At 47.1% G+C, this 27,006-nt stretch overlaps 2 protein-coding genes across 4 annotated transcripts in view; both read left to right on the top strand.

The window, feature by feature from the left end:
- The window catches only part of TMEM164 (transmembrane protein 164), a 194,305-nt gene extending 174,749 nt beyond the window's left edge, over window positions 1–19,556 (top strand). For 2 of the 3 annotated variants that reach the window (XM_017847760.1, XM_017847758.1), the window contains 2 exons: window positions 13,172–13,272; window positions 14,992–19,556. In XM_017847760.1, the coding sequence (XP_017703249.1) occupies window positions 13,172–13,272; window positions 14,992–15,198 (308 nt within the window). In that variant the 3' untranslated portion in view covers window positions 15,199–19,556. The remainder of the gene's footprint in view (window positions 1–13,171; window positions 13,273–14,991) is intronic. The other variant, XM_017847759.1, reaches the window with a different exon arrangement.
- LOC108512482 (uncharacterized) lies at window positions 17,540–19,556 on the top strand. Its single transcript, XM_017847756.1, has 2 exons — window positions 17,540–17,584; window positions 17,683–19,556. The coding sequence occupies exons 1-2, from the start codon at window positions 17,540–17,542 to the stop codon at window positions 18,166–18,168; spliced, it is 531 nt and encodes a 176-aa protein (XP_017703245.1). The 3' UTR covers window positions 18,169–19,556.
- Window positions 19,557–27,006: the final 7,450 nt, after the last annotated feature.

Below are 27,006 nucleotides of genomic sequence, written 5' to 3'. Positions count from 1 at the left end.
AATGGCTATGTGTGGTTAGTGACTATTATATTGGACAACATAGCTCTCAAAGGTTGGTGACTGGCACTGTGGGGCCTTCCTGAAAGAGGAATCCGTGGATTTTTCTGGCACTGATCTGTACGGTTACCCCATTTGGGGTTCAGCAGCCTAAGTGGAGGAGCAGGACGTCTGGCTGGAGGGATCCATCCAATGTTGAGATTTTGTGTAAGTAGGGTCAGTATTGTTGAAAATCTAGAAAGTAAGGGATGTTTGGGTGGTACTAGAGAGTTTTGGTAATCCTGCAACACAGTGTATTGCTGTCAGGTTTCTGACCAAGGACAGGTCACCCAAGGACCAATAGCAGAATGGCAGACAGAGCAGCACTTTATTATTAGCTGAGCAGGCACCCAGTACCTTTAGTGCAGGGCTTCTCTGGCAGGCTGGGCGAGAGCTTGCAGCTATGTTCTCAACATCTAGGTGAGCTTCCCACTCTGTACCTAGAGAATATAATGTGGCTACATGTGTAACGCAGGCCCCCCCTTACTTTCCACCCTATCAAAGGCATTGAGAAGCTAGAGTAGAGAGGAAGGTGAAGAGGCCTAGCTATGCAAAGAGACAGTTTCTGCTGAGATGTGCACGATGAAATACACATGCTGCCCATTACAAAGCTAGACTACCCGGTTTCAAATACTGGTTCTCCTCCTTACTGCTGTGTGACTTTGGCCAAGTTCCCTTGCCTTCCCCTGCTTCAGTTTTCTCATCTGTAAAATAATAATAGTACTTCCTCATATGGTTGTCATGAGCATTAAATGACTTAATGTATTAATATATAAAGCGCTTATTACAGTCCCTGTCGTGTAATGGTGGTATATAAGTTGTTTGCTATTATTAGTCTGGTTTCAGCTTGCCAGTACACTGTGGCCCTGCCTACTAATCTAATAAAATGTGGTTTGCGCAGTTTCTTAGGTTCTCACCTTTAGTAAGCCACCCTTTGGGGATGATGTAGTGAGGGGAGGGGATAGGTAGAAGTGTGGGGAGAGGGGGATGAAGAGTTCTCCTTCCCACCAGGGAGTTGAGAGTGCTGGTGTCAGAGTTTGAGGCCATGGAGTCCAAGCTGGTGTGGAAGAAAGGCTAGAAGAGAGCTGGGGAACAAGAAGTAATTCTATGGAGGGAGGTAAGGAGCATCAAGGGATCACAGGTCAGGAGGAGGTCTAGGGTCATGTGCACAGTAGGAATAAGGATATGAAACCACGGAGGCTGTGGTCAGATGATCCCAGCAGAGGCGGGGAAGTTCAACGTGATGACAGAAGGTAGGTTGTGGTTAGTGCGGTTGAGTAGACCAGTACAGTTGAGGAGGTTCAGGAGGCCACGAGGTTAGGGTATTGGAAGAGGTGCCTGCATGGATGTTAAAATCACCCAGAATGCCATCAGGAAAAGGTATAATGTATAAAAGAAGCTGGTAAACTAAGTGACACTGATCTAAGATGAATCCAATGACCTGGAGGCCAACAACAGGTGACAGTGACAAAGAGGAGGAACTGAATCTTGAAAGAGAACGTGGCAAGAGTAAACATCTAGAAGCAATAATGGAGGGCTAGAGGAATCTTCAACTTCCCTTCCCCCACAAAAGATTGCTGCAGGAATAGAAGGATTAAAAAAAGAGCTGTTAGTGGAAGAAATCACACCCTCAGCAGACAGCCAGAGTTCCTTAGGGTGAGGAGGTGAAAGGGACATTCTGGGGAAAGGTGGCAGGTCTAGACAGATTGGTTGATCGTGAACACCCCTGGCCAGTGGTGGTGGTGGGCTTCCAGAGGTTCCAGTGGATGGGTTGGGAGGAAGTCAGCCACAAGGTGGTTGGAGGAAAGTGCCCACACAGCTTTAGGCCCACAGCTTGGTCCTGCCTACAGGGCTGGTGACGCAACTCAGGAGTTCCCCTCTGAGAACTCCCCTTTCTTCATCTTTGTGATGTGTTTTGATTGGTTGGTTGTGATGGTTTTCATTCCGGCAGCAGTTCTTAACCTGGGGTTCACAAATAGGATCTTAAGGGGTTCATTAACTTGAATGGGGGAAAGTGCCATCTTTATTTTCACTGACCTCTAGCAGAAATGTAGCACATGAATGCAGGCAACAAGCACCAGTGGTTTTAGCCCTACCTGTGTCTTTGTTGTCAGTAGCAATCATAGATGGCTTCCTATCACATTACAGTAGTAGCGGCCATCTCAGGGCAGTGTTTATGCTCATCTGCTTTGAAAGTGATGGTAGTTATTAGGCCTGCTGCTAGATCTTGTGATTAAATGTATTTATAAAGAAACATAATTAGTATATTACAAAATTTTAAAAATATTTTGGTGACTGTGTTTTAATATGATTGAATTCCTTCGCCTTTTATTTTATGCATTTTAAACATTGTTCTGAGAAGGAGTCCTTTGGTCTCCCCAGGCTGCTGGGGTGCAGGGGGTGGGGTGGAGGGCCTGCTTCAAGGCTGCTGGGAAATCCCTTTCTATTTCACTAGAGGGAGCTCTTGTTTCAGAATTGGTGAGCAGTGACCCTCAGGCTTGACACCCAGTAATAAGTCTCGCTCTGTCACCCAGGCTGGAGTGCAGTGGTGTGATCTTGGCTCACTGCAACCTCCACCTCCTGGGTTCAAGGGATTCTCATGCCTCAGCCTCCTGAGTAGCTAGGATTACAGGCATGCGTCACCATGCTAATTGTTGTAATTTTAGTAGAGGTGGGGTTTCACCATGTTGCCAAGGCTGGCCTTGAATCCCGAAGTGCTGGGATTACAGGCGTGAGCCACTGTGCCTGCCTGAGAAGGCTGTTTTGCAGGCAATTCAGATGTCTTTGGAGGACATTTCAGGAAACTGGAGTTAAGAACCTCAGTGTTGTTTGTTCTAGGCAGGCCACCTCTCTGTTGAGTGGGCTTTCAGCTCATCTTCTGGAGGATGAGGATTGGACCTCATGTGCTAGTTACTTTCTGGGACCAGTTAAAGTGGAAGCACTTTGGCCAATGGCAGCTCAAAAACTGGCTCCAAGGGCATGCTGACCTCAGTATCCAGGTTGAGTTTCCTGTTTATCCTCCATACCAGTGAGCCTATTGCCCCTCCCATCTAGCTAGTGTTAGGATGTTGGAGAAGTTCCCCTCTTCCATGAGGCTTCCCTCCTCCACTATACTAGTCAGGTAAGGGCAGGTGAAAGTATAGGAACTCTGGTAAATCCTGAAGGCTCCTAAAGGGTTAGTGGGTGCGGGAGGAACTGAGGGATTTGACTGATTGGCCAAGGGCTGAGCCTTGTGCAACAGGTGGATAGGTGAGTTTCTGAAGACCACTGGGTTATCCCTGCTGAGGAAGAAGTGATTGGTGCTCAGGAGTCCTTTGTGGGAACAAATGGTTAAGTGTTTTCTGCCTTAATTTTATCACCTTCCAGGACACACTGCTCCTCCCACCTGGCCAGAGTGTGTCCCCTTCACTGGCAGCTTTTCCCAGGTCTCTTGGTTCATCTCCCAGCTCCAGGATTCCCTCTAAGTCAGTGTTTCTCCTATATGGTTGGAGGATCCAAGCATCAGGATCATCCTGGAGTGCTTGTTACTAAAGTGGAGATTCCAGGGCCCACTCAGACTCCCCGGATTCAACTCTATGGGGCCGGGCCCAGGAAGCTGCATTTTCCACAGCTTCCCTAGGACAGTTGTTTTCAAAGTGTGGTCCCTGGATTAGCAGTATCTGCCTAACCAGAGATCCTGTTATTAATGAAAATTATCAGATTCCAGATTCCAGGCCTCACCCTAGACCTACTAGAAACTCTAATCAGAAACTCTGAAGTAGGGCCCAACAAGCTGGATTTTAAGAAGCCCTCCTAGAGATTCTGATTTTGACCCACACTCAAGTTTGAGAGCCACCGCCCTAGCAGATTCTGATACAGAATGAGTTGAAACCCTGTTGTCTCAGATGATCCAAGAGTTGGCTCCCCCTTGCGTAAAGCTCACCAGGAGACACAGCTAAGGTCACACAGCAGCTTGGTAAGAGTAGAAGCTGGGACCTGGGTCCTTGGACTTCAGTACATGTTCTGCTAGGTCAGGTCCACCTGTAGGATTCTTTACCAATTCAGGGTCCTCATCCTGTATACTACTGTCAGGGGGCTGCCTGTCTGATCCTCATGGATGAAGGTGGGTCTTTAAGTTGCCTTAGCCACAGGCTGGGTGGCCAGTCAACCTCAACTAGGCTCTTCGAGAGTGAAGCATGGGCTGGGTAGACTCTCCAGCCCCTTAGGATGGGAGGTTGACAAGATGGACCTTCCATGTGAACACCTAACCCAGGACATCCTCCACTTCCAAGTACAGTAAACAGAATAGAGGATAGGTTCTTTTGGTCAAATGCCTGGATGAGGGGAAACCTGACTTGAGCCGACACTCAGTGGTAAGAATGGGGATCAGATATTCGTGATTATCTTGGGATTGTGCCATGCTGAGATATCTTTTAGGCAGCCACAGCTTACAAAGGCTAAAAATGGAGGTATCTCATTTAAAGAGTACCAAAGATGGGAATACATTGTTGTCAGGAACCAAACTTGTCATTCTCTTCCCTATCCCCAAACCTGCACCTTCTCCGATGTTACCCATCCTTTTCAGTGATACCATCACCTATTCGTTATCCGGGCCAAAACTCTGAAGCCAATCATTGGTCTATACTCCTGTCCCTGCCCCCATCCAATCAGTGACTGCATCCTATTAATTTGACCTCCTGATCATTTCTCAAATTTATTTCCAGTACTCCAACTTTACTTCAGGTCAGATCATCCCTGACTTTGTTTATTGCAACAGCCATCTAACTGGTTTCCCTGCCTCTAGTCTCACCTTGTTTTGTTCTAAGGGCACGGAGGATGAGGCCTGAGAATTGGCCATTGGATTTAGCAATGAAAAAGTCATTTGTGACTTTAATGGGAGCTGTTTTGGTGGAGGGAGGGAAGCCTGATAAGAGTGAGTTTAAGAGAGAACAGTAAGAGAGAGGAATTATAGGTAGGGAGTATACCAGTGCTGTCCAATAAAAACATGTGAGGCACATATCTAATTTCAAATGTTCCAGTAGTTGCATTAAAAGCAGGTAAGAGAAACAGGTGAAATTAATTTTAATAATAGATCTTACTTAACCCAGTATATCCAGTATTTTATCATTCCAATATAATCAATATAAAAATTATCACCAGGATATTTTGCTGGATTTCCTTTGAAATCCAATGCACATTTTGTAATAACAGCACATCTCAGTTCAAACTAACCACATTTCAAGTGCCCACCAGCTGCATGTGACTAGTAACTACCATATTGGACAGCACCGGCATAGACAATTATTTCAAGGAATTCAGCTATAAAGGGGAGCAGAGGAGTGAGGTAGTGGCCAGATGGGGAAGTGAGGTCAAGTGTTGACTTGTTGGTTTTAGAACGGGAGCTATTACAGTACTTTTCGTTTATACACTAATGGACTTAATCCAGTAGAGAGGAAGAAATTATTTACGTAAGATGACGAAACAGCGACTGGAGTGATGCTGTTGAGTAGGTGAGAGGGGATGGAACCTGGATGCAAATAGAAATTCCGGCCTTGGTTAGGACACAGGGCAGTTCATCTGTGGTGACAGGGAGCGGGGGAGTGAAGGAAGAGCATATTGGGCACTGATGCAGATAGATGGGTAAATGTGATTGTGGGAGCTTATGGAAATTTTTGATTCTTTTTTTTCTCCGTGAAGTGGGAAGCAAGGTTAATATCTGAGAGTGAGAATGGGATAGAAGTATTAAAGATTTGAGAAGAGAGAAAATATTAAATTGTGGCCGAGGAGCAAGACAGAGTGAATGGACTAGGGAAATACAGTATGATTGCCTGGCAACATGAAAGATGCACTTGAGGTTTGTGATCACGAATTTGAAATGAGAACAGTCAGCGCTGTTGTTTTTCTCTAGTACATTCAGCTGTGAGGGACAAGCAAGGCAGAGGAGGAGCTTTGAATTCAACCAGGGCTGGGTTTTCTTTCCAGCTGAGTACAATAATGAGAGGAATAATGGAGTCAAAGGTGTATGCAAGGGATAATTAAAATCATGGGCCATGGGATTTAAGGACAGAAAAGGGAGCCATGAGGGACAGTAAAAAGATGGTAGGACCAATGGATCACAGACTCCAGTGGGGTCAAAGAAGTGTTGGGGTCGTTATCGGGAATGAGCTGGAAAGATAGAAGTGGTGGTTGAAGTGGGAATGCTTGACTTGGAGATTAGGGAGGAGCTACAGATGCACATAATTATAAGGTCTCAGGCACAACCATGACAATGAGTGGCTGAGATGTGGTAAAGGGCAGTGTCATTGAAAACAAGAGGCCAAGGAACTGACAGATCAGGATGCTGGAAGGATGCATCTAGATGCATGTTGAAATTAACAAGAAATCTGATGGGTGGTAGTGAGCCAGGTACTAAAGGAATGAGGGCCATGACCCATATGTCTGTAGATGACTGTGAAAGGGAAGGATAGCAGGTGGTACAGTATGGTAGTGGTGGGATTTTAGGGAAAAGGGAGGACCACTCATCTGAGACTGCAATGAAAAGAAAGAAGTTATTCACTCTACCTACATGGGCCAAAGGAGAAAAATCAGTCACTACTTTAGAGGGCCACAGATGAAGCAGGCAAGGAGAGGTAGGCTGGGTAAGAACAAAAGGGTGAAGGGAACATTCAGAAAAGAGATTGAGAACATAGGAACTGAGCTAATGATTTATCTGTGATTTTTGCCTATCCTGTTCCCTTTTCCTGGAATTTCCTTCCTTACCTTGTACACATAGAAATTCTTCTTCATCTTTCCTCATCCTGCTCCTGCACTGCTACTTTCCTGAAACTGCTATTGCAAAGGTTACTAACTAGTGATCGGCATGTTGCCAAACCCAGTGGAAGTGCTTGTCTTTACTGTACCCCTATAGAGAAGTGTGTTCCCAATGGAATTTTCTGTGGTGATGGGAATACTCTATCTCTGCACTGTCCAATATGGTGGCCACTAGGCACATGTGACTGCTGAGTACATGAAATGTGGCTGATGTGACTGAGGAACCAAAGTTTTAATTCTGCTTAATTTTACTTTATTTAAACGTAATTAGCCACATGTGGCAAGTGGCTACCTTATTTATTGGTCAGTGCAAGTAATAGAGCACTTAACACTATTGATCCTTTCTTTCTTGAAACTTGATGTTCTCTTGACTTCCAGCACACCTCTCTCCTAGTTTTATGATTGCCTCTTTAATTTTGTCTTCAATCTTGACTTCTCATGGATCTTTCTCCTTCTGCTAGCCACTTAACTGTTGCTATATTCCAGGCTTCCTCCTGGATCCTTTTATCACATTTTGTGGACTCTCATTGATCTTATCCATACCCCAAGCCCTGTTTCCAGGCCATCTCCCTCTCCCAAGTGCTAGACCTGGACATAACAGCCTATTGGAGACATCTGCTGGCATAGTGGATAGGCATTCAGTGCTGGCATGCTCCAACCTGAGCGCATCTCTTCCCTAAATTACCTCCTCTCAGTTACTGAAGTCGTAGACCTGGAAGTTACTCTAGATGTCTCCTTCCTGTCTGACAAATTGCCAAGTCCTCTATGCCACTGCAGCAGCATTTGAACTTAGCTTCAGTCTTGTCCCTCTCCAGTCCATTGTCCACATTGCTGCCAGAGCAGTCTAGGTAGCTGAAACATACATTTGACCTTTTTATTCTCCTTGTTAAAACCTTTCAGTGGCTTCTCATTGTATATAAGATAAAGGCCAAGTTCCCAGCATGGCAAACAAGGCTCTTCATGACCCAGCCTCACCTGCATGTTTTTCCAGCTTCATCTCCTGTCCCGTCTCACAAAGTTCTCTCCTTTCTAGTAACGCAGAACTGCTTGTAATTGTACACAAACAGCATGCGGTTTCATGTCTCCACACCTTTTCTCAGGCTATAACCTCTGCCTGGAGTTTACCCTCCTTCCTTCAAGGCCCTACCCCAACCCCTTCTGGTTCAGCTAAGCTCACCTCAACTGTCATCTTCTCCAGCTACTTTTCTTCAGTGTCTCTGTTACTTAATGCACTTACCTTACTACATCTGCATCATTGCATCATTCACTTGTAAACACTGGTAGTTCTCAAGAGTGGGGACTATCTTTGCCTCCTTCTTTCCACTGTCTGGCATGGAGTCTTACTCCCAATGTGGACTCTGTAGATGTTGAGTGAATAGGTACCATGAATAAGTGAGTGAGTTGAAGGAAGCAGGAAGAAGATTGGAGAGTGGGATGCCACACTGCCCAGTCTTGTCTCCTTAGTATAAGTCCTTCATTGGTGGGATTATAGGATGAGAAAAGGGGCCCCTGGGAGGCCTGTGGGGATCAGTCTTGGCTGCTGCTGGTGCAATTGACTTCTTTCCCAGGACTCATAAAACTCGCTTCTGGCAGACATCGATTTTAGAAAAAGCTATTATCTAGGTTTCCCCCTACCTTTACAGCTGACATACTTCTCTCTTCCTGGGATATAAGATGCTAGCAAAAAATGTCACATTTTTTCTTAAAGTAGGAAAAGGTTTTTTGTATGTTTAATTTTTTGAAAGTGCTTAAGTTTCTGTTTTCTTTTAGAAGAAAACTGATTCTTCACTGGGATTTTCTCAAGGGCCACATGCAGGTATACAGAAAAGAGAATGATATGTGTTTGCATACAATTTGCATATATCCGTGTAGACTGGATCATCTATTCTCAGAGTACTTTCTTTTTTTATTTTTTCAAAAAAAAAATTGAATACTTGATCAACTTTTCAATGGAAAAAGTCAGTAACAGTGAAGGGCAGTGGAAACCACAGTGGAAGTCCCCCTTCATAGAGATCACCTCTTTAGAAGAGTCCCCATCCTCTTCTAGTCTTCTATAAGATTTTGGATGGTTGTGGTGGCCATGATAAAAAATAGCAGCAGCCATCTGCATGCCAGGATAGCTGTCGTGTATACTTTTATCTGTTTTTCCACTCACCAGCCCTTAGAGGTAAATGTTACCCTCAGCCCACCAACAGGAAAACAGGCTTAGAGGGGCAGCAAAATTTGCCCAAGGTCACTCCTGTGGGTAGTGGCAGAGCCATGATTCAAACCCAAGGCTATCTGGCCCCAAGGCCTTTGTTTTTAAACTACTAAGCTGTATTTTCTGCCATTCGTGTACTGCTTGGTGTTTTGTCTTTTGTCCTTGCCATTACCAGCCATAGACAGATACATAGTTTGGCTGTCATTTGAATGGTAGTGGACTCTGTTGCACAATGTTGAGGTACCATAGTTTATGTAAACATCTCCCTACTTGGTTTGTTTCCAGTTTCTCAATATTATAGATAGTACAGGTGTCAATATCTTTGCGCAAATTAGGGTGGTTTGTTGGAGTTTTTAGGTATTTGATGTGGTCCACAAAGTAGTATTTTTGAGCCAAAGAGTTATAATTTTATGATTCTCCAGAAAGTCTATACCATTAATTCACCCAAGCAGTGATTACTTTTGGAGTGCCCACTGCGTACCAGGTGCTGGACGTGAAGAGGTAATTCAGAAACAGCCTCTCTCTCAGAGAACTAGCAGTCTGGTATGGGATGGATGATGTGGCACAGAATGAATGCTACTAAAGTGGGGGTTTGGGCAAGGGGCAGTGAGAGCACTGAGAAACAGTCCCCTGGTAGTATCTGTGAGTGTTCCTTTCCCTTTGCAGCACTGGGCATGACAGGGGAGGAGCATGATAACAGGGCTGGCTGCAGAGCTGCCTCCTGGCTGAGGACATCCCCGCCAACACCCACGGGCTTCCCTGCAGCCGCCACCTGGCTCAATCACTGCTGCCCATCTGCCACTAGGGGGCGCCGAGCAGAGAGGATGGTGGGAGGGGGCACCCAGGACAACAGGACTGGGGCTCCAGCAGTGGGAGGAGCGGCAGCCTAAGCACTCGTCTGTCCTCCAGGCCCCCGCTTCCCTTGTATGCCCACCGCAGCCAGGGTGACAACACGGTGCCCAGTCCACACTCATTCAGCAGACAGGAATGTGTGCATGCCTTAAGGGCATAGCTCAGTGCGTTTTCACACACGCACCAAGCACTGTGCTGGATGCTAGGAATGTAGAAGTGGCTTGACGTGGTCCTTGACCCTGAGTTGCACTTGGTCTAGAGGGTTGGGCAGACAAGGGAAGAGACAATCCAACTTGTGTGCTGGAGGTCTTCACAAGTGGCAACAGGAGCATTGAGCTCCCTAGTGAGTCCCCTGGCAGTATGTGAGAGTTCATTTCTCCAGTGCTCCACTCTTATGACTTTGACTGTGACACTGCCCATCTTTCAACCTGGAATTTCTCCATCTGTAAAATGGAGGGAATGATATCTATGTCTGCAAAGGGCCTTCTGACTCAGATATGCCTTGAGCCTAAAGCAAGCCTGAGCTTCTTCCACAGAAGAGCCCCCATCACTGGTCCCCACTTTAGTCACTGAAGAAAGTCTCTTTTCTCTTCTCCCCCACATGCTCTCCTTACATGATTTTCCTTGGCATTCTGCCCCTGACCTTTTCCTTCTCTCTTTCTACTTGTGTTCCCATGACTTCAGTTACCACTGTGTACTGATGACACCTACATCTCCATGCTCGCCCCCATCTTCTTCACTGAGTTCGTGACTCATATAACAATGAAAATAATCAGCATTTGCTAAATCCCAGATACAATACTGTAATTACGGTATATTATCTCATCTCATCTGTCCAACAATATTGTGAATTAGGCAGTGCCACCCCATTTTATAGGTGAGTAGAACCAAGTTCAAGAGATGCTGAGACTTTCCCAAGGCCCCAAAGTTGATAAATGATGGGGCCAGAATTTGCAAACCTCTACCTGTTGAGCTCCACTGCCCACGCTCTTATCTATCACACTATATGTCCTAGAGTACAGGCAGCCGCCAAAGACCTATTTCCACTTGGATATTCCTCATACGCCTCAATTTCATGTCTAAACTTGGCCTCATCATTTCCCTTCTGTACCAATCTGCCTTTTCCTCTCTTCTCCATTGCAATAAATGGCACCATCAACCCAGTGATACCCCAGCCAGAACCCTGGGAGTCTACCAAGATCCTTCCTCTCCCTTACCAACCCCCATCTCCCCAACAATCTTCTCCAATCTTCTTCCACATCACGGTGATTTTTCCCCCACTCTCCTCCAACCTCGCTGCTGTTGCCTTCCAAGGACATTGATCCTGTTCTCATTTTGGGCTCCTGCAGCAATCTTCTTACCAGCCTCCCTGCCTCGACTCTGTCTGCTTGAGTCCATCCCCTGCACACCAGCCAGGGTGATCCTTTGCAAACACACATGTGATCACCCCACCTTACTGCTTCAAAACTTCTACTGCCTTCTGTGACTCCACAGCAGAGCTTAAAGCTGGCCACCCATGGGCTGAAATCCATCCAGAAGACATGTTTTGCTTGGTCCAAAATGTTCTTAAAACATTTTGAATTAGTCGCCAACATTGGAAAATCAGGAAATTTCACATAAAAGTTCATATATATTGGCTTCTCTTGCAAAAGTGAAAAAAACTGGTAACTCTGGGTCCACATCTCTTCAGGGCAGTGATTGGATGGAGCTGAATGGTGGTTGCCCTCTTTAGAAGGGGTGTGGGCTTTTCAGTTTGACAGTCTCCAGCATCCCCTAGCGTCTCTTAGGCCCTGGTCACACCCCTGCTTCCAATTGTCTGCCTAAGAGTTGGGGCATTTGAGCTCGTGACCCTGGTGCATGGGATGAAGCCCAAAGCCCTCAGCATGGCTTCTCGGGTCCTATGTGTCCCAGCCTGGAGCAGACCAGCCCTGCCAACCTCTGAGTCTAGTACCTGCTAACTGCCCCATTACACTCTCCCCTGTGGTCCCATGGAACTGTTATCCATAGTTCTCTGAATTGCCCCACTCTTGTCTGCCTCCATGCAAGCTTATGCTTTGGAATTCCTAGGCCCCTCCTTAACACCTATTTGTCCTTCTGGGCTTTGCACCAATACTTGCTCTACCAAGAAGCGTTCCTTGTGGCCCTGGCTGAGTTTTGTTTTCCCATAACAGGTGGCGCAGACCTCAGCCATCCCACCAGCTACCCTATGTTGTAGTTGTTGACTGTGAGTCTGCAATTGCACGGAACCTGCCTTCTTTATCTTCCTGTCCTCAAAGCTTTGCACAGGACTTGGAATACACAGGGTGCCTCATAACTGTTGAATGAATGGATGAATCAATGAAAGACTGACTTGGGAAAATAATAGTCTAGGATGTGATATCACCCCTAATTGCTTGGGATGGGGGTTCCAGGTCTTTCATTCTTCAGCATTCCCCACTCTGAGTTCCTACTCAGAGTGATACCCACAACATCGTATAAACCATGCCCCCATTCTCCAAGCTCTGGAATACATGCAGCCCTACTGGGATGGTACTTTTAGCAATGATAGAGGTAAAATATATTATTTTGGTATCCCTGGGGAGAGTTGGCACATTCTTCAGTTATTTGAATGATGATGATAATGCCAGCATCTGACACTCACTGAGCACTTACATTGTATCAGACCCTGAACTAAGAGCTCTCAGTATATTGTTTCATTTATTCCTCCAACACTAAGAAGTAGGTAGTACTATTGTCCCCATTTTATAGGCAAGTAAACTGAGATACGAGGATTTTAAACAACTTTTCACATGGCCCGTAAGCGGTAGAGTCAAGATTTGAACTCAAATCTAACTTCAAAGTTAACATTCTCAATCACGACACCATACTTCCTCAATGACATTTCTCTTTAGAAACATGAGGAAATAAATACGGGAATGAAGGCTATGCAATTATCTATACAGTAAGATTGCAAATACTAATTTAGAAAAGAAAGAAAAGAAAATCCTGAGGCATAGAGAAAATGACCAAAGAGACAAACTCGTGAAAATTTTCTTTAATGAGTACATACCACTTTTATGATTAAAAAAAGTCCTCTCTTTGTGACCCCGTAAATAAGTGGCAGGACAGAGGGCAGGAAGGGGCTGGGTTGAGTACCCAGCTAATCATTGGGGCTGTCTCTTGAGTAGTTGACACTGATCAGTAGAAGGAACAGTCATCAGGCAGCAGCTGTGACCTCAGTACCTGCACCCTCATGGTGCAAAGGTGAAGTGGGTCACTATTCCTGCCATCTCACCATCTCCCCTCTTCCTCCAGGTGCTTACACTCCAGAGCCCCTCAGCAGTTTCCGGTGGGCTCTTCTCTCAACTGGCCTCATGTTCTTTTATCACTTCAGCGTCTTGCAGATCCTCGGCCTGGTAAGTTTGGTTATATCCCCTTCTATCCCCTCTGTTTGCAGTTCTCCATAAATCTCGATAATCCTGGTTGGCGCTGGCGTATCACTTTGTTTTGAAAATACAAGATGCTAAAGGCCAGGATGTCAGATTGTTGTGTCTGGATTGCTGATTTATGATCTACAGCCTTGGCCTGTCCAAAGAGTTTTCTGAGTCTTTCAGTAATGACTGTTTCTTTCATCCCTGGGGAGGCAAGGATGCCTTTCACTCATGGCCACTTGGGTCGGAAACAATGAGCTGCAACTGGAAAGTGGTTTGTTGTGGACCCCATGGGGAGGCAGGACCCTAACCCTGGCCCTTGGCCTGGGGGAGTCTTCTGGCCTTGGGTCCATCCTGGGCCGTTTCATAGGCCCTGAAGGCTGGGCTATTCCCTGAGCTTCATGGCCAGTGGAAGTGTGGTGTTGGGGAAATCCTGTGGCATTCTGGGGTGTTTAGAGCTTCCTGGAGTCATGAAGAATGGTTGGACTCAGTAGCTGAGTTATCCAGAGCCCAAAATTGCTGAGTGTAAGAGTGTATTTCAGTGGCAAAATGAGTAGGAAGAGCTCAGGGCTGGAGCTGGGAGCCAGGAGACCCAAGTTCAAGTCCTGGCTCTGCCACTGCTCTGAATGAGTCACCTCATCCTTGAGGGCAGAGAGTTCTCCACCTCTCTGTGACATGGTATAAAAGCCCCAACTTCCCTGAGAGGTGGTGAGGACTCGTCTTTAATGTGAACAGGCTTGAAGGACTTTGGAAGGCAGGTGCCGCGACCGTCCTTGGGGCAGGTGTGGCATGTCTGGTTTTGTGTGCAAGTGGCAGTAATGTAGCATTAGCCATGTGGAGCCTCGCGTGACCTAGCCTGACTAGGGCGTGTAACCGATGTCCCCAACACCTTTGTAGAAGCAGTCACTTTCTCTTCCTCATTCTGGTGTATGGCTCTGCTCTGGTTTGCTGGGGGCTTAGTCTGAGCTCCTTGCCAACAGTGTGAATGCTTCCCGCGCTCTCAGGAGGAAGCCATACAAAGTTCACACCCTTACCACTCACTGCTCTCCACTGGGACCCAGATTCCAGGGGCATCAGTGTGCTCATGTCACTCTACATACCATGCTCAGGCAACGCCGCCTACAAGGAGGGCAACTCTCACCCCATTCCTCAACGTAAACCCCCATCCATCTTTCATGAGTCCATTCAGGTACTACTTCTGTCATGAAATCTTCTCTGAGGACTCAGCCCCCATATTGTATGCTCCTCAGACCTTCTCATTGTGTATAAAGCTCGGTGAGCCCTGTCTGGTTTGGGGTCAGATGTAGTAAACCTTTGACCACACCCACTTGATTGATTGCCAGTTACGTGGAGGCAGGGACCACGCTGTGGGCTGTACTTTTAGCCTGCAACACCTCTCTGGGGACTAGGCACATAGTAGATGCTCAGGAATGGCAACAAGTTCTGGGCCCAACCAGAAGGCAAGACCGTGAGCAAAACTGAACAGCTTTTCCACTGGACAGCCCTCCCCCATCACCTCCAGAGGCCTCTAGCCTTGACTCACTCAGAAAACCGAGGGGAGAGAAGAAATCCCTTTATAAACAGGTGGGGATTGGTCAATCCCTCCTTGTCTAGTCCCCCATTAGGTAGAGATGGCTGAACTGGCAGAAGCCAGAGAAAGCCTAAGGATGGTGAACGCTCACTCTACCTCCCTTGTCCCTGCAGGTCACCGAAGTGAATTTGAACAACATGCTGTGTCCGGCCATCTCAGACCCATTCTACGGCCCCTGGTATCGCATCTGGGCCTCGGGACACCAGACTCTCATGACCATGACCCACGGGAAGCTGGTCATCCTGTTCTCATACATGGCTGGGCCCTTGTGTAAATATCTGCTGGATTTGCTCCGGCTTCCAGCCAAGAAAATAGACTGAAGGTGCTTATTTTTTTTTTTTTTTTTTTCTCCCTGAGGAAGCAAGTCGTGACTTGACTTGGAGAACACCCAGTTCTTGATGAAATCATGGGAGAGGGCAGTAGGATGTTTGGTGTATTTCTTTTTCCTCCTTTCTGTCCCTTTCTTCTACCACTCTTCCTTCCCCAGTTCTTCCCCCTAGGATGTCTCCTTGAGCCTGGGGTGTAGTGCTGGGCGCTGGATTTTCCTCCTTCCCTTTGGCTCTCTCTCTGCTCCTAGTGGCCTTACATGGGGAGATTGCAGTGAGCGGCTGTTTCACTCTGCTTGTCGGTGCTTTAACAACAGCTGGTTGAGGAGAAAGGGAACAATAAGTAGTAGTAGTTCTTCTGGCATCGAAGCAATGAGGTTGCGTTGTGTTTCATTTCTCCACTGCCAGGGACCTCCAGGCTTATGCTGGCGTCCCGTTGAGTCTCCAGCACAGCTCTTACCACAGGGGACTGAGGCCTTGTTTCTGTACCAGCGGCAAGCCCAGAGCCGAGGGATTTCACAGCTCACGGTCAAGACAGAACCAGCCAGATTCTGGTCACTGGTGTCCCATGACTCAAAGTAAGCAGCCAACCAGCACTCCCTCCAGGATGCTGCCTGGGATGGGAGGTGAGAGCACCAAGCAGCCCAAGGGCTAGATTCCAGTGAGAGGGTTGGAGACCTGTTGCAATGACAAATCCAAAGTGAAGAGGGTCAAGATATATGCAGTACTAGGCCGGACCCTGTGTGAATTCTGCCTGTGAGAGTTGAGAACTGATGCATATCCCAATCAGAAGTGAGCACAGAAAACTGTGATTTGAATCATACACTCTGTTTTAGGTAAATGCTGATAATAGATATGATTTTAATCTTGAGTGCCCCTTAAATGTGTTCCCTCTCCCTCCCTCCCTTTCCTCCTCTCTCCCTCACTCAGGCAGCTTCAGAGAAGAATGAGCTGGAATTGGCTGGTTGATTGGTTTTTGAGTTTGGAGAATCCTCGCATCAGGGCCCTTGCATCTTCCATTTCTGGAAGACCCTGTAGATCTGTGTCTTGGTTTTACAGGGAATGTCAGCGTCCTGGATTTGAGCAGCTATAGCTCTTGCCACTGTTGTTTCCCTAGGGTCAGGTTTCTTCAGTGTACCCAGACTCAGTGCTGAATCGTTTAATGTGGGGGACATCACCTCCTTCTCATGCTGTCTACCCCAAAATCTTATGTCTAGATTGAAAGGGGGCTGCCAAGGAATTAGGTCCTCATGGGTGGAGGTTCAGGTGCTCCACAAGGAGAAACTTTTGTTGAATGACTTCAGCTCAGTTATGCACAGACCTCAAGAAGGCAGGAAGTGGCTGGGCATTGCTGACTCTGCATTGACTCCCACTAGGAACAGATTTGCTTAAGAACAGAAAAGATCATTTGGTGACTTTGTCTGGTGAGTCTCCCTTCCCCTCTCCAACTCTAGGCAATGCAGTTGACCTAGGCCAGTTCCAGTATTTCCAGTTTGACCACGTTTGACTTACATTGAGCTTCGGTGCCTCAGTGGTCATAATTTTAGCAAATGGACCTATAGGAAGCAACCCTGGGAGGGACGGTCCTTCTGCAGAGGCCTGCAGGCATTGAGGCTATCAATCCCCAGGGCTTGGGGAGCAGGAGGGGAGAGCACTAAGTGCTCTTACTCTCCTGAGCTCCTTTTGATGTGTAAGCTTTGTTTTTGCCCTCTTTGAAGGCAGGGCCAAACGTTTCTTAGTACCTCTCACCCTAGAGTGGCCCTCCAGTGGAGGCGCTTCTTGAATGGCTGGATTGGCCCTGCCCACCATCAAACTGCTACATGTAGGAATTGCTGGTGAGGAAATGCACAACGCCTCAGTGCCCCTTGGCCTCTTTACAAAAGGAGAAGTTGGAAGGGGATTGTGGGAGGAGCCCCTGGGGGCCTGGCCTGTCCTCCACCAGAACTTGGAGTTGCTGCCAGCAGAGGATCTGTGCCTCAGCTGAGAACTAGCTGCGGAATGTCATAGGGGTGTGCCTGTGTAGGCCCTCTCCTCCTCCTCGTTTCTGTGGCATGGCACAGGTTGCCTGGTTGCTCGAGCTTTCCCCATGTTGGCATGCTTGCCTTCACTCTGTCTACAGCTTAGCACCCCATTCTGGAGGGCACTTTCTGATGCTTGGAAGGAGAGAAGAAAGCAAAAGCCACATGCTTGGCATGGCCAAGCCAGAGACAGATCTACCTGTCAGGGGAAGGAAGAAGTAAAAGGGGCATGCAGGGCTTTCGGGGGCCAGATTGGCTCAGAAACATGTAGGTCAAAAGAACAGAGGGGGCCCAGTCTATAGGCTTCACAGGGAGCCATGGCCTATATTTGGGGCACTGGGGAGCAGCAGGCATCTGAACTGGTCTGGATCTCACTCTTATCTTGGGCCAAGCCAACGTGGAGAGAAGCAACCCAGGCAGACTCCTGGCAGCCTGCCTTACAGGGTAGCCCGCCTTATAGGGTAGCTCTCATATCTGCGCAGTGCCGGCCCGCTACTGCCCCAGCTTTGGTATAGGACTGAGGGAGAAGCCGGAGCTTGCACACCCAGTGGCCAGTGGGGCTGTCTTCCCAGCTCCTCCTCAGGGCTTTCCTGTCAGTGCCAAGCCAGTTCCCCAGCCAGGTTTCCATGTGTCATTTGCCAGCGTGTGGGAGCTCTGTGCGTGTGTGACGGTGTTTGTAGAAGAGGGCAGTTTCCTTTCGAATGGCCTCAGGAAGGGAAAAGAGTGCTCCCTTCAGCCCCCAGGTAGCCTTGGCCAGGAATATGGGCCGAGGAGAACAGTCTGTGGAGCTGACCAACTTGCGGCATCCACTCGAAATAGCAGAGACCCAGTCACGCCTACTTCCAGTTCTCCTTGCCCTCAGTATTTGGTTATGTACACCAAAGATGATCTGGCCCATCTTCCTCCCAGAGGCACAACAGTAATGCGTTCCTCTGTCAGCCTGTGAAGGCATGCAGGGTTCTGAAGCCACAGACTCAGTCTCCCCAAGTCAGCAATCTCTTTCTCTCTCTCTCCTCAAACTTCATCGCATTCATAGAAGCTGCTTGCAGGGTCGCCGGGCTAACCAGGGTGATCGGCGAACTTTGCCGTACAGTACCTCAGTCTAGCTGTCAGATCATCCCTTTTGCTGTAGCCTCTGTTGGGGTTTTTATATTTGTGATCATTGGTAATTCGGTGTCTTCTGAAGTAGGCACAGCTCCCCACAGAGAACAAGTTGTCAGCAGGTCTCTGTGCACTGGTGTTGGGGCAGGGCAGTGCCCTGGGGGTGAGCGAGGTGGCTCAGGGCAGAAGGGCCCTGTTCCCCCCCTCCCTCTGCCAAAAAGACTTCCTCGGATTTGTAGACGTTGACCCAGAGTCATCTGTCCCCTCCTGAAGAGAATTTTCTTACTGGTTTCTACTGAAGGGGAGGTAGGGGAGGAGGAAAAAAGGACCATGTGTGATGCTGTTAGACAAGACACTGATGCTGATTATGGAGGGTCTCCTGCAGGCCCTTGTGGGCTCCTTGGCAAGGCCCCAGGCTGGGAAGGAGCTCCCCCCACGGCCCATCCTGCCCTCACTGTGGTGGGTAGAGTCAATGACAGGGAGGCAGCCCTCCTATTGTGTATATGGAGTGGGCTGATTTGGGCTCAGGAAAACCTAGTCGCTTGTTGCTCTTGTCTGTGACATTTTTGTACACTGGTTTGCTACTCATGGCAAGAAACAGACAAAACCCCGTGAAAAACAAAACAAAACAAAAGTCCTTTCAAACAAAGCCGTTGTTCTGAAAACTCTTTCTTTTGGTGTCCATTTTTGTGTTCTATTTTAAAGAATCTTTCATTTATATTGGTATTACTGTAGTGAAGAGAATACGATAGGCTGATCTGTAATGGTTTCTGCCAGGAGCTTAGCAAATGCCTCTGCCCCTCTTCCCCTACCCCGTCCTTCCTCAATTCCCAGCTGGGATTGCTATGCACTGGGCAGACCCCTCACTGTCTCCCCTGAACCCCCACACAGTGGCTTCCCTTAGAACCAGTCTTTATACTCTCCCTAAACAGCAGCAGGCTGAGGATTTTTGTCAGGCTGGTTCTTGAGTGCTCTGTGCCCCCACCAGTTTGCTCACCTCTTGGGGCATTTTGTAATATGTTTTCTCTGTCTTGTAAAACCTTTTGATTGTACCGAAATGGTTTCTGCAGTCGCCTTTGGAAATAAATGGTCATTAATTTGTGTACTTAGCATTCTGAATTTTAGTCTCAGGTGTTTCTGTTGTTGAAGATCCTTGAATGAAAAGGAACCCTCACCATGGGGCTTACTGTTATAATGTTTTTTAATTTACTGTTATTAAAAGATATATGAGAACCCAGGAGTCCTGGCCTTGCTTCCCAGAATACTCTCAGAAGGCCCCTGTGCTTTGAAAAATAGACAAAAGGGGCCTCTGGCCCTCTGTGCTGTGGAAGACCCTCAAAGGACAGCTGGGCTGTCTCAGCACACCTTTGTCCTGGGAGCTGTGTGGCTGGTTGGCCTTGAATTCCCACACATTGCCTACTTCTGCCAGGGACCCAGCAGGCCATTTGCTCTTAGCAGAGGGCTTGTCTGCCAGGCACATTTGCTGGGCTCTCTGGGACCCAAAGTGCACTGGGCTAGGCTGGAGGACTGAGCTGGAGAAGGCAGACACATTCAGGCCCGCTCGACCCAAATTTCCTGAGGGTCAACTCTGCACCAGCACTTCTCAGCACAGTCCTGCACCCAGCGTGGGTTGGACCATGAACGAGATAGCCTTACCCTTTGGAAGCAGACCTGCTTTTCCAAGGCTACCTGCTGAGCAGCCCGTGATGACTGTGATTGGCCCTTTTACACAGGACAGAAGCCCTGTTCAGGCTTTCGCCTGGGCTGCTGTTTCTAGAGGGGAGAGGTAGCCAGATAGGGAGGGATAGCGGACCTGAAAGGCACAGGAAGAAAGGGGGCCAGATATGGCGAACGGGAAGGACAGAAAGAGGCTGGTGGAGAGGAGGTGAGGAGAGTTGGTTCGTGTTTTTCCCCTATGTGTTCTTTTTCAGGAAGAGAGCTAAAAAAGACAGTGACCTAAGCCATTGCCATCCTTACCCTGGGCAGTCTTTGTACAGCTAGCCAGACCTGGCAGCCAGTGCAGGTGGATCTCCTCATTTGCCAGTGGTTGGGCACCCAGGCTATGAAGGAGGCAGGGACTTGCAATCGTGGACTAGAAGATTAGCAGCCTAGAAAAGTCACTTACCTTGCTGCCTCAGGTTCTTTATCAGCAAAGTAGTAGCTCCAACTGCTTGCCAGGCATGGAGCTAAATCCCTCCCGTTACCTCTTAGAATCCCCATCAAAGTACAATGAGCTGACTGGCAATGCTGTCCTTGTATGGTAGGGAGAAACTGAGAACATGGAGGCTCACTCAGAAATGGAGGAGCTGGAATTGGAAACTGGTTTTGTTAGACCCCAAAACTCACATGCTCTCCACTCTCCACCAGCTTCCACTGCCTTTCCGGTGTGCTGGCATTGCTGGGTAGACCCTTGCCCAGGGACCCCCGGTCCTTATAGAAGTGGAAAGAGAGCCGGGCAGTGGTGTGGAAGATGAGAGAGAAAGGGGAGGTCCACAAGTGCAGAAAGCAGAGGAATCATGGCCTGTCAGCAGCAGCCTCAAAGCAGAGCTGAAAGGCACAGGAAGAAAGGGGGCCAGGTGAAGGGGAAGGATGGAAAGAGGCTGGTGGAGAGGACGTGAGGAGAGTTGGTTCGTGTCCTTTCCCCATGTGTTCCTTTTTAGGAAGAGAGCTAAAAAAGACAATGACACAGGCCATTGCCATCCCTACCCTGGGCAGTGCATCTGCCCCTACCACCATGCCCATCCCCACTGTTGTCTGTATTCCCTCCTGCAGGCCACAGTCTTTTCAAATGCAAATCTGCATCACTTCCCTGGGCCCCTCGCTCTAGAATATAAAGCCCAGGCTCTTTCATGTAACACGCAAGCCCTGGGCTCTGTAAGCATCTTCAGCCACATCTCCTCCACCCCACACTCCCAAAAGAAGCATGCACAGAGACCCTTCACTCCAGTGGGATCCTACTCCCCTTTGGCATGCTGCCATTTCCCAGGTCCTTGCCATTTGTTTCCTTTGTGCTGTTTTCTCAGCTCCCCACTCTCCCGTTTCATCCTAAGGCCTCCACACGAAGGTTAGCTCCTCTTTGCAGTCTTCCCCAAGCCCCAGGCTACGTTAGGTGCTGGTCCACTTTGCTCCTACAGCACCTGGTACTAACTCCGGCCCCATTTGCCCCCCCCCCCCCCTTACATGATTCATTACTGGTCTCGCTCCCTCTGTAGACGTTAAGCTCCTTGAGGGCCAGGTGGGATCTGATTCATCCTCCAGCCCCTGGTACAGGACCCATTCCATAAGAAAGTGCTCAGTGAACAAGGATCTTCCAAGGATCTTCCAGCTGAGTGCTAAAATATGGTAGGGGGCACCACTGTTCTCTGATGGAGAACCCTAGGCTTCATAAGCCATGCCCATCCCATGAATTCTCCTGGATGGGGCTGGGATGGCTTTGTTTGCCTAGGCACCTCAAGCTCCTTGCCGAGGAGCCCCATCCTGCTTCTCTGCAGGGCTCTGTATAGTTGGTGTCCTGGATAAGGAGGCAGTATTGTGAGGGAAAAGCTCTAAGACCAACGGCAACTGTTCCACCTGACTCTTCCCTGGACCTCTGGGCAAGGTGTCCAACTGCTTTTCCATATCCTCCATAGCTGTTCTTCACCACCAGGGTCACCCCTTCCTTCCCTGGAGGCACACAGAGTTGGTGTTTGCATGGCAAAAGCCCCACCAGCCCATGGAATGTGTCATCCACCCCCGATGGGTAGGGAGCAGTTTGAGATGGTTACAGCCTGATCCCCCAATGAGCTTTTGCCTTGTCCTGGTTTGCCAGTGCCAGTGGAGGGACAGAAATACACAGATGTCAGTCTGACAAATGCGATAATTTAATCAAAGGATGTGTGCTTTGCTAACCTTGGCAACAGGCAAGGCCAACGTAGTCGAAAGTCAAGGACTCTGTTACTGCCTGAACTCACCCTCCCCACAGTCAGCACTCTGCCCAGCATCCGAATTGCACACCTGGGATGTCTGAGCTGTTGGGCAAAGGGGTTTAAGAGCCAGGGAGGCAGTAGGGAGAGGCTTCTCCTGTGGCTAATGGATGCCCTCCACAGCTGACTTCTTAACTTTCAATAACTCCTGCATCCCAGCCAGCCGGTAATCTCTGCATTTCACACTGAGGCAGGTCTTTGCAATGGGGGTGGATGCTTCCTTGACACATCTCTGCTAGGAAACAGGGCCAGTAGCATGAGTCACAGAGCTGTTCTCCTGTCCAACAACCTATTCTCAGCCCCACCACTGCTCCAGCCAGCAGGCCTCTCTGCTCCCTTCCACACTTCCCCTCTCCATCCAAGGGTCTTGCCCAGGTGATGCCAACCTGCCATTGCTGTCCCTTCGCTATACTCAGGAGGCTCATGTTTTTTGGTCTTGCATTTTTAGAAAGACCTTGGGCTCGCTAGTATTCTGCACCCTGAGAACAGAGGGACCTTCCTGTGCATTCCAAGACATACACTCAGATTTCTAGCATGTCGGAGCTAATAAGATACCTCTAGTACAGTGGATTGTTGATTTTGTTGCACATTTATCACCTGGGGAGCTTTAAAAATCTCAGTGCCCAGGCCTCACCCATGCTTATCATTCAAAGCAAACTTCTTTTGCTTTCAAGTCTCCAGGCAGGTTCTGAGTCATCTCTTTGACCTGACCATCTATAGCAGTGCCTTTTAAAAAAATGAAATATTTAAGATATACCAAAGGTATGAAGAATAGTAACTGAATCCAGCTTAAAAAAAGAACATTACCAATACAGTTGAAGGCCCCTTGCTCCAGAGGTTTACAGAATCTTTCTCAGCACCTCAGGGATGCTTGGGAGAAGTCACCTCAGGCAGCAGGGGATGCATGGGAGTAGAGTGGGTGGTGCTCTGGCCTTTCCCCTGGCTTCACCCAGAACAACTCCAATTTTATTCTGTTTTGTATATTGAGGTTTTGTAAATAATTTTGTTGGGAAAAGGACCTAAAAGTTACTTTTTTACAACCTCAGTAGTTATGTCTCTATCCTTTGCCTTAATAATAGTTGTTGTCCTGTAGTAGTCAAACCAGCATTGTAACAGGACTGAGCAGGCAGGGCCTGCTGTCCCAGTTCTTCCCTTTCAGGTCCCGAGTGCCCTTGGCAAAGTCATACCTTTCCTGAACTCCATTTGTAAAATAGTAATAAATACCCTTGTCTAGCTTACCCCACAGGACATCTCTGAGGAATCCAGTGAGATCAGTGGGCGTGAGAGGGCTCTATAAAGTTCTGTCCAGTGGAAGGTGTTCCTATTTCCAGACAGTTTGGTTACTATGCTTGTTCTTAGAGCACAGAGGTTAGCTGGGGTTTTGACTGCACTCATACCCAATCTGCCTTAATGTGCCCTGTGTGGTTGTGGTCTGTGGTGTGTTTGTGAGTGGGTGTTTGTGTGTAGGACAGGTGATACCTCAGTTTATTTCATGGACTCTAAGACACATTTTTTTTTTTTTTTTGCATTTTAACATCATTAAAATTGGAATGCATCTTAAAATCAGTGGCATGGCAGTTTAATCAGCAACTTTCTTCTTTTTCAGCAGTATATAAAATAACAGACATCTTATAATCTAAGGCATATTACAGTCAATGAAATACTGTAATTGTTAACTTAGATTCCTCTTCCTCTTCCCCCATGAAAGTCACCTTCTTGCTAGAGAAAACCCTTTTGGAAAAATATACAGACTTTTAGCTTCAGCCTCATTCTAACACTCCTCTTTTTCTTCCCTGCCAGCGTCCACCCAGGCCAGGCAAGCTTTCTGCTTCTTGACCAGAAGGGGACCCACTTTGTTGAGCTCTCTCTTGAGACAGATGGTTTGTGGGACATGAGAGGGAAGAGGCAGAGTATACCTGCATAAGGAAGCCCACTGTGCCAAATGACAGGGAAGGAGTCAGACAAGCTAGGCCACCCAGCCCCAATAGCTCTGGTTTCTTTCTTTCCCCAACAGCAGCCTGGCCAGACAACTCAGCCTGCTTCCCTGGGGAACTCCTAGGGCTAGTCATTGCCAGAGGTGAGGTAAACTGGCAGAAGTAGGGGTGGGGTGTGATGCCCAACGTGTCCTGAACTCCCTGGGTTGATGTGAGTGGCTGTCTGGCCCATGCAGAAGAACACACTGATTTCCCTACCTCCTCCAACAAGGTCGAAGAAGAGTCAGGTAGTAAGCCTTTCAAGGAAAAGCAGCACTTTGTCCTAGGGCACCCTGAGCCATGGGCATTTCACTGCAGTTAGGAATTGCCACCAACATCCCCTCAGTCCTGGCAGTCACTCAAATTAAACTCTGCCCTTGTAACCTTTAGGCCATCCTCTTCCAGAAGGGAAGAGGAGTGTCTGCATAGTGAGATCTAGGGATACTTGGTCACAGGAAGCCGCTTTTGGACATTTCTCCCCCAGAGAGCTTAGCAAGACATGATCAGCCTGGATTACAGCTGCCCTCACGTAACTGGGTTAAAGTGTTGGCCTACTTAGGCCCCTCCTGCAGTGGCCTCCTTCAAAGCTGATGAGGCCGATTAGGGGGCTATTTCTGAGATCTCGTCGTGTACCCAGAAGCCTGAGGGCGGTCCTCCCCTGACTAGAAAGACAATGACTAAGGCTGGACAGCCAAGGGCAGAGTGAGATTTGCCCATAGGAGAGCATTGCCGTCAGAACTCATGTATTCTTGTAAAAGAACCAAATAATATCAAGGCTAAGTCCCTGGATTTTGAACTTCAAAAACCAAACCAACCAATCAGTTTTCAGGGATAGGCCTAGTCCTACACCTTTGCCATCTTCAGAGCTAAAGAGAGATAGCAGATCGCCAAAATAAAATCTTCAATTATAGTTGTAGTCAGTAGCCTCCACTCAGTAGGTTCTCTGCATTTGAGATTGTTAACTAACCTCTGAGCCTCAGTTTGCTCATCTACAAAATGGCAATAATGATAGCATCTACTTCATAGGCTATCGTGAGGATTAAAAAGAAAAGGCACATAAGGCACTTGGCACAGTACCTGGCAGCACATTCGTTAGATACCACCACTACCATCACCACAACCATTACCACCACCATTGTCACCATCATCATCCTCATCAAGACAACAGTGAACGGGAAAAGCTCAGTCTCTGGAGCCTGACAAACTTGGTTTGAATCCTGACTTTGCCACTTCATAGTTAGGTGGCCTCAGATAAGTGACAACTTCCTTGAACTTGGTTCTTATTCTGTCAAATGGGAAACTCGTAAGGCTATTGAAAAGTGTATAACATGGTTCTCCACAGTAAGCACTCAATAAATGTTAGCTATTATAATTATTAAAAAGGAGTGGTCAAGGTCAGTGGTTGCCAGGTGTTAGGAGGATACAGAGATGAATGGGCTAAGCACAGAGGATTTCTAGGGCAATGAGACTACTATTCTGTATAATACTATAATGGCGGATACATTTCATTATGTAGTTGTCAAAACTCATAGAATATACAATACCAAAAGTGAACCCTAATGTAAACTTTGGACTTTGGATGATAATGATGTATCACTGTAGGTTCATCAGTTGTAACAAATGTGCCACTCTGATGCAGGATGTTGATAGTGGGGTAGGCTGTGTGTGTGGTGGGTATATATATAGGAAATATAGGGGAACCCTGTATACATTTTGCTCAATTTTGCTGTGAACCTAAAACTTCTCTGAAAAATAAAATCTATTTAAAATGAAAAGAAAAAAATGGGAGCAATCATGCTAGATTGTTATAAACTTAGGATGTTAGCTATAATCCCCATGATAACCACTAAGAAAATAACTAAAATAGAGAGGAGAGGAAATGAAGTGGGAATCAAAGTGGATATTACCAAAAAAAATACATCAAACACAAAAGAACGCAGTATAGGAGGAACTGAGGAACAAAAAAGATATATAGCACAATGGCACAAGTCCTTTATTATCAGTAATTACTTTGAATGTAAATGGATTAAGCTCACCAATTAAAAGACAGACACTGGCAGAATGGATTAAAAAACAACATGATCCAATTATATGCTACTGACAAGACACTCAGTTTAGACCTAAAGATACAGGGGTTGAAAGTGAAAGGATTAAAATAGATATTCTATCCAAATGGTAACCACAAGAGAGCTGAGATGGTTACACTAATATTAGACAAAATCGAGTTTAAGTAAAAAATTGTCATAAAAAATGAATAAGGAAATTTTTACTGATAAAGGGTTAATTCATAAAGAAGATATAACAATGATAAACAAGTATGCACCAAACAACAGAGCTCCAAAATATGTGAAGTGAACACTGATGGAATTAAAAACAAATAGTAGACAGTTCTACAATAATATTTGGAGACCTCTGTATGCCACATTAAATAATGGATAGAACAACTAGACAGAAGATCAGTAAGGAAATAGTTTCAACAACACTATAAACCAACTAGATCCAATAAACATACAGAACACTATATCCCACAACAGCACAATACACATTCTTCTCAAATGTACATGGGATATTCTCCAGGTTAGAGCATATATTAGGCCATAAAACAATTATTTTAAAACATTTTAAAATGCTGGAATTACACAAAGTATGTTTGATCAAATGGAGCAAAGCTAGAAATCAATAATGAGAAAAACTGGAGATTTTGCAAATATGTGGAAATTAAGAACATACTCTTTTTTTTTTTTTTTT

The sequence above is a fragment of the Rhinopithecus bieti genome, unplaced genomic scaffold (genome assembly GCF_001698545.2).
Source record: "Rhinopithecus bieti isolate Rb0 unplaced genomic scaffold, ASM169854v2 scaffold_30476, whole genome shotgun sequence".
In the NCBI taxonomy this organism is placed as follows: domain Eukaryota; kingdom Metazoa; phylum Chordata; class Mammalia; order Primates; family Cercopithecidae; genus Rhinopithecus; species Rhinopithecus bieti.
Note: the sequence above shows the minus strand (reverse complement) of the source record. Positions and strands in the feature narration are given on the sequence as shown.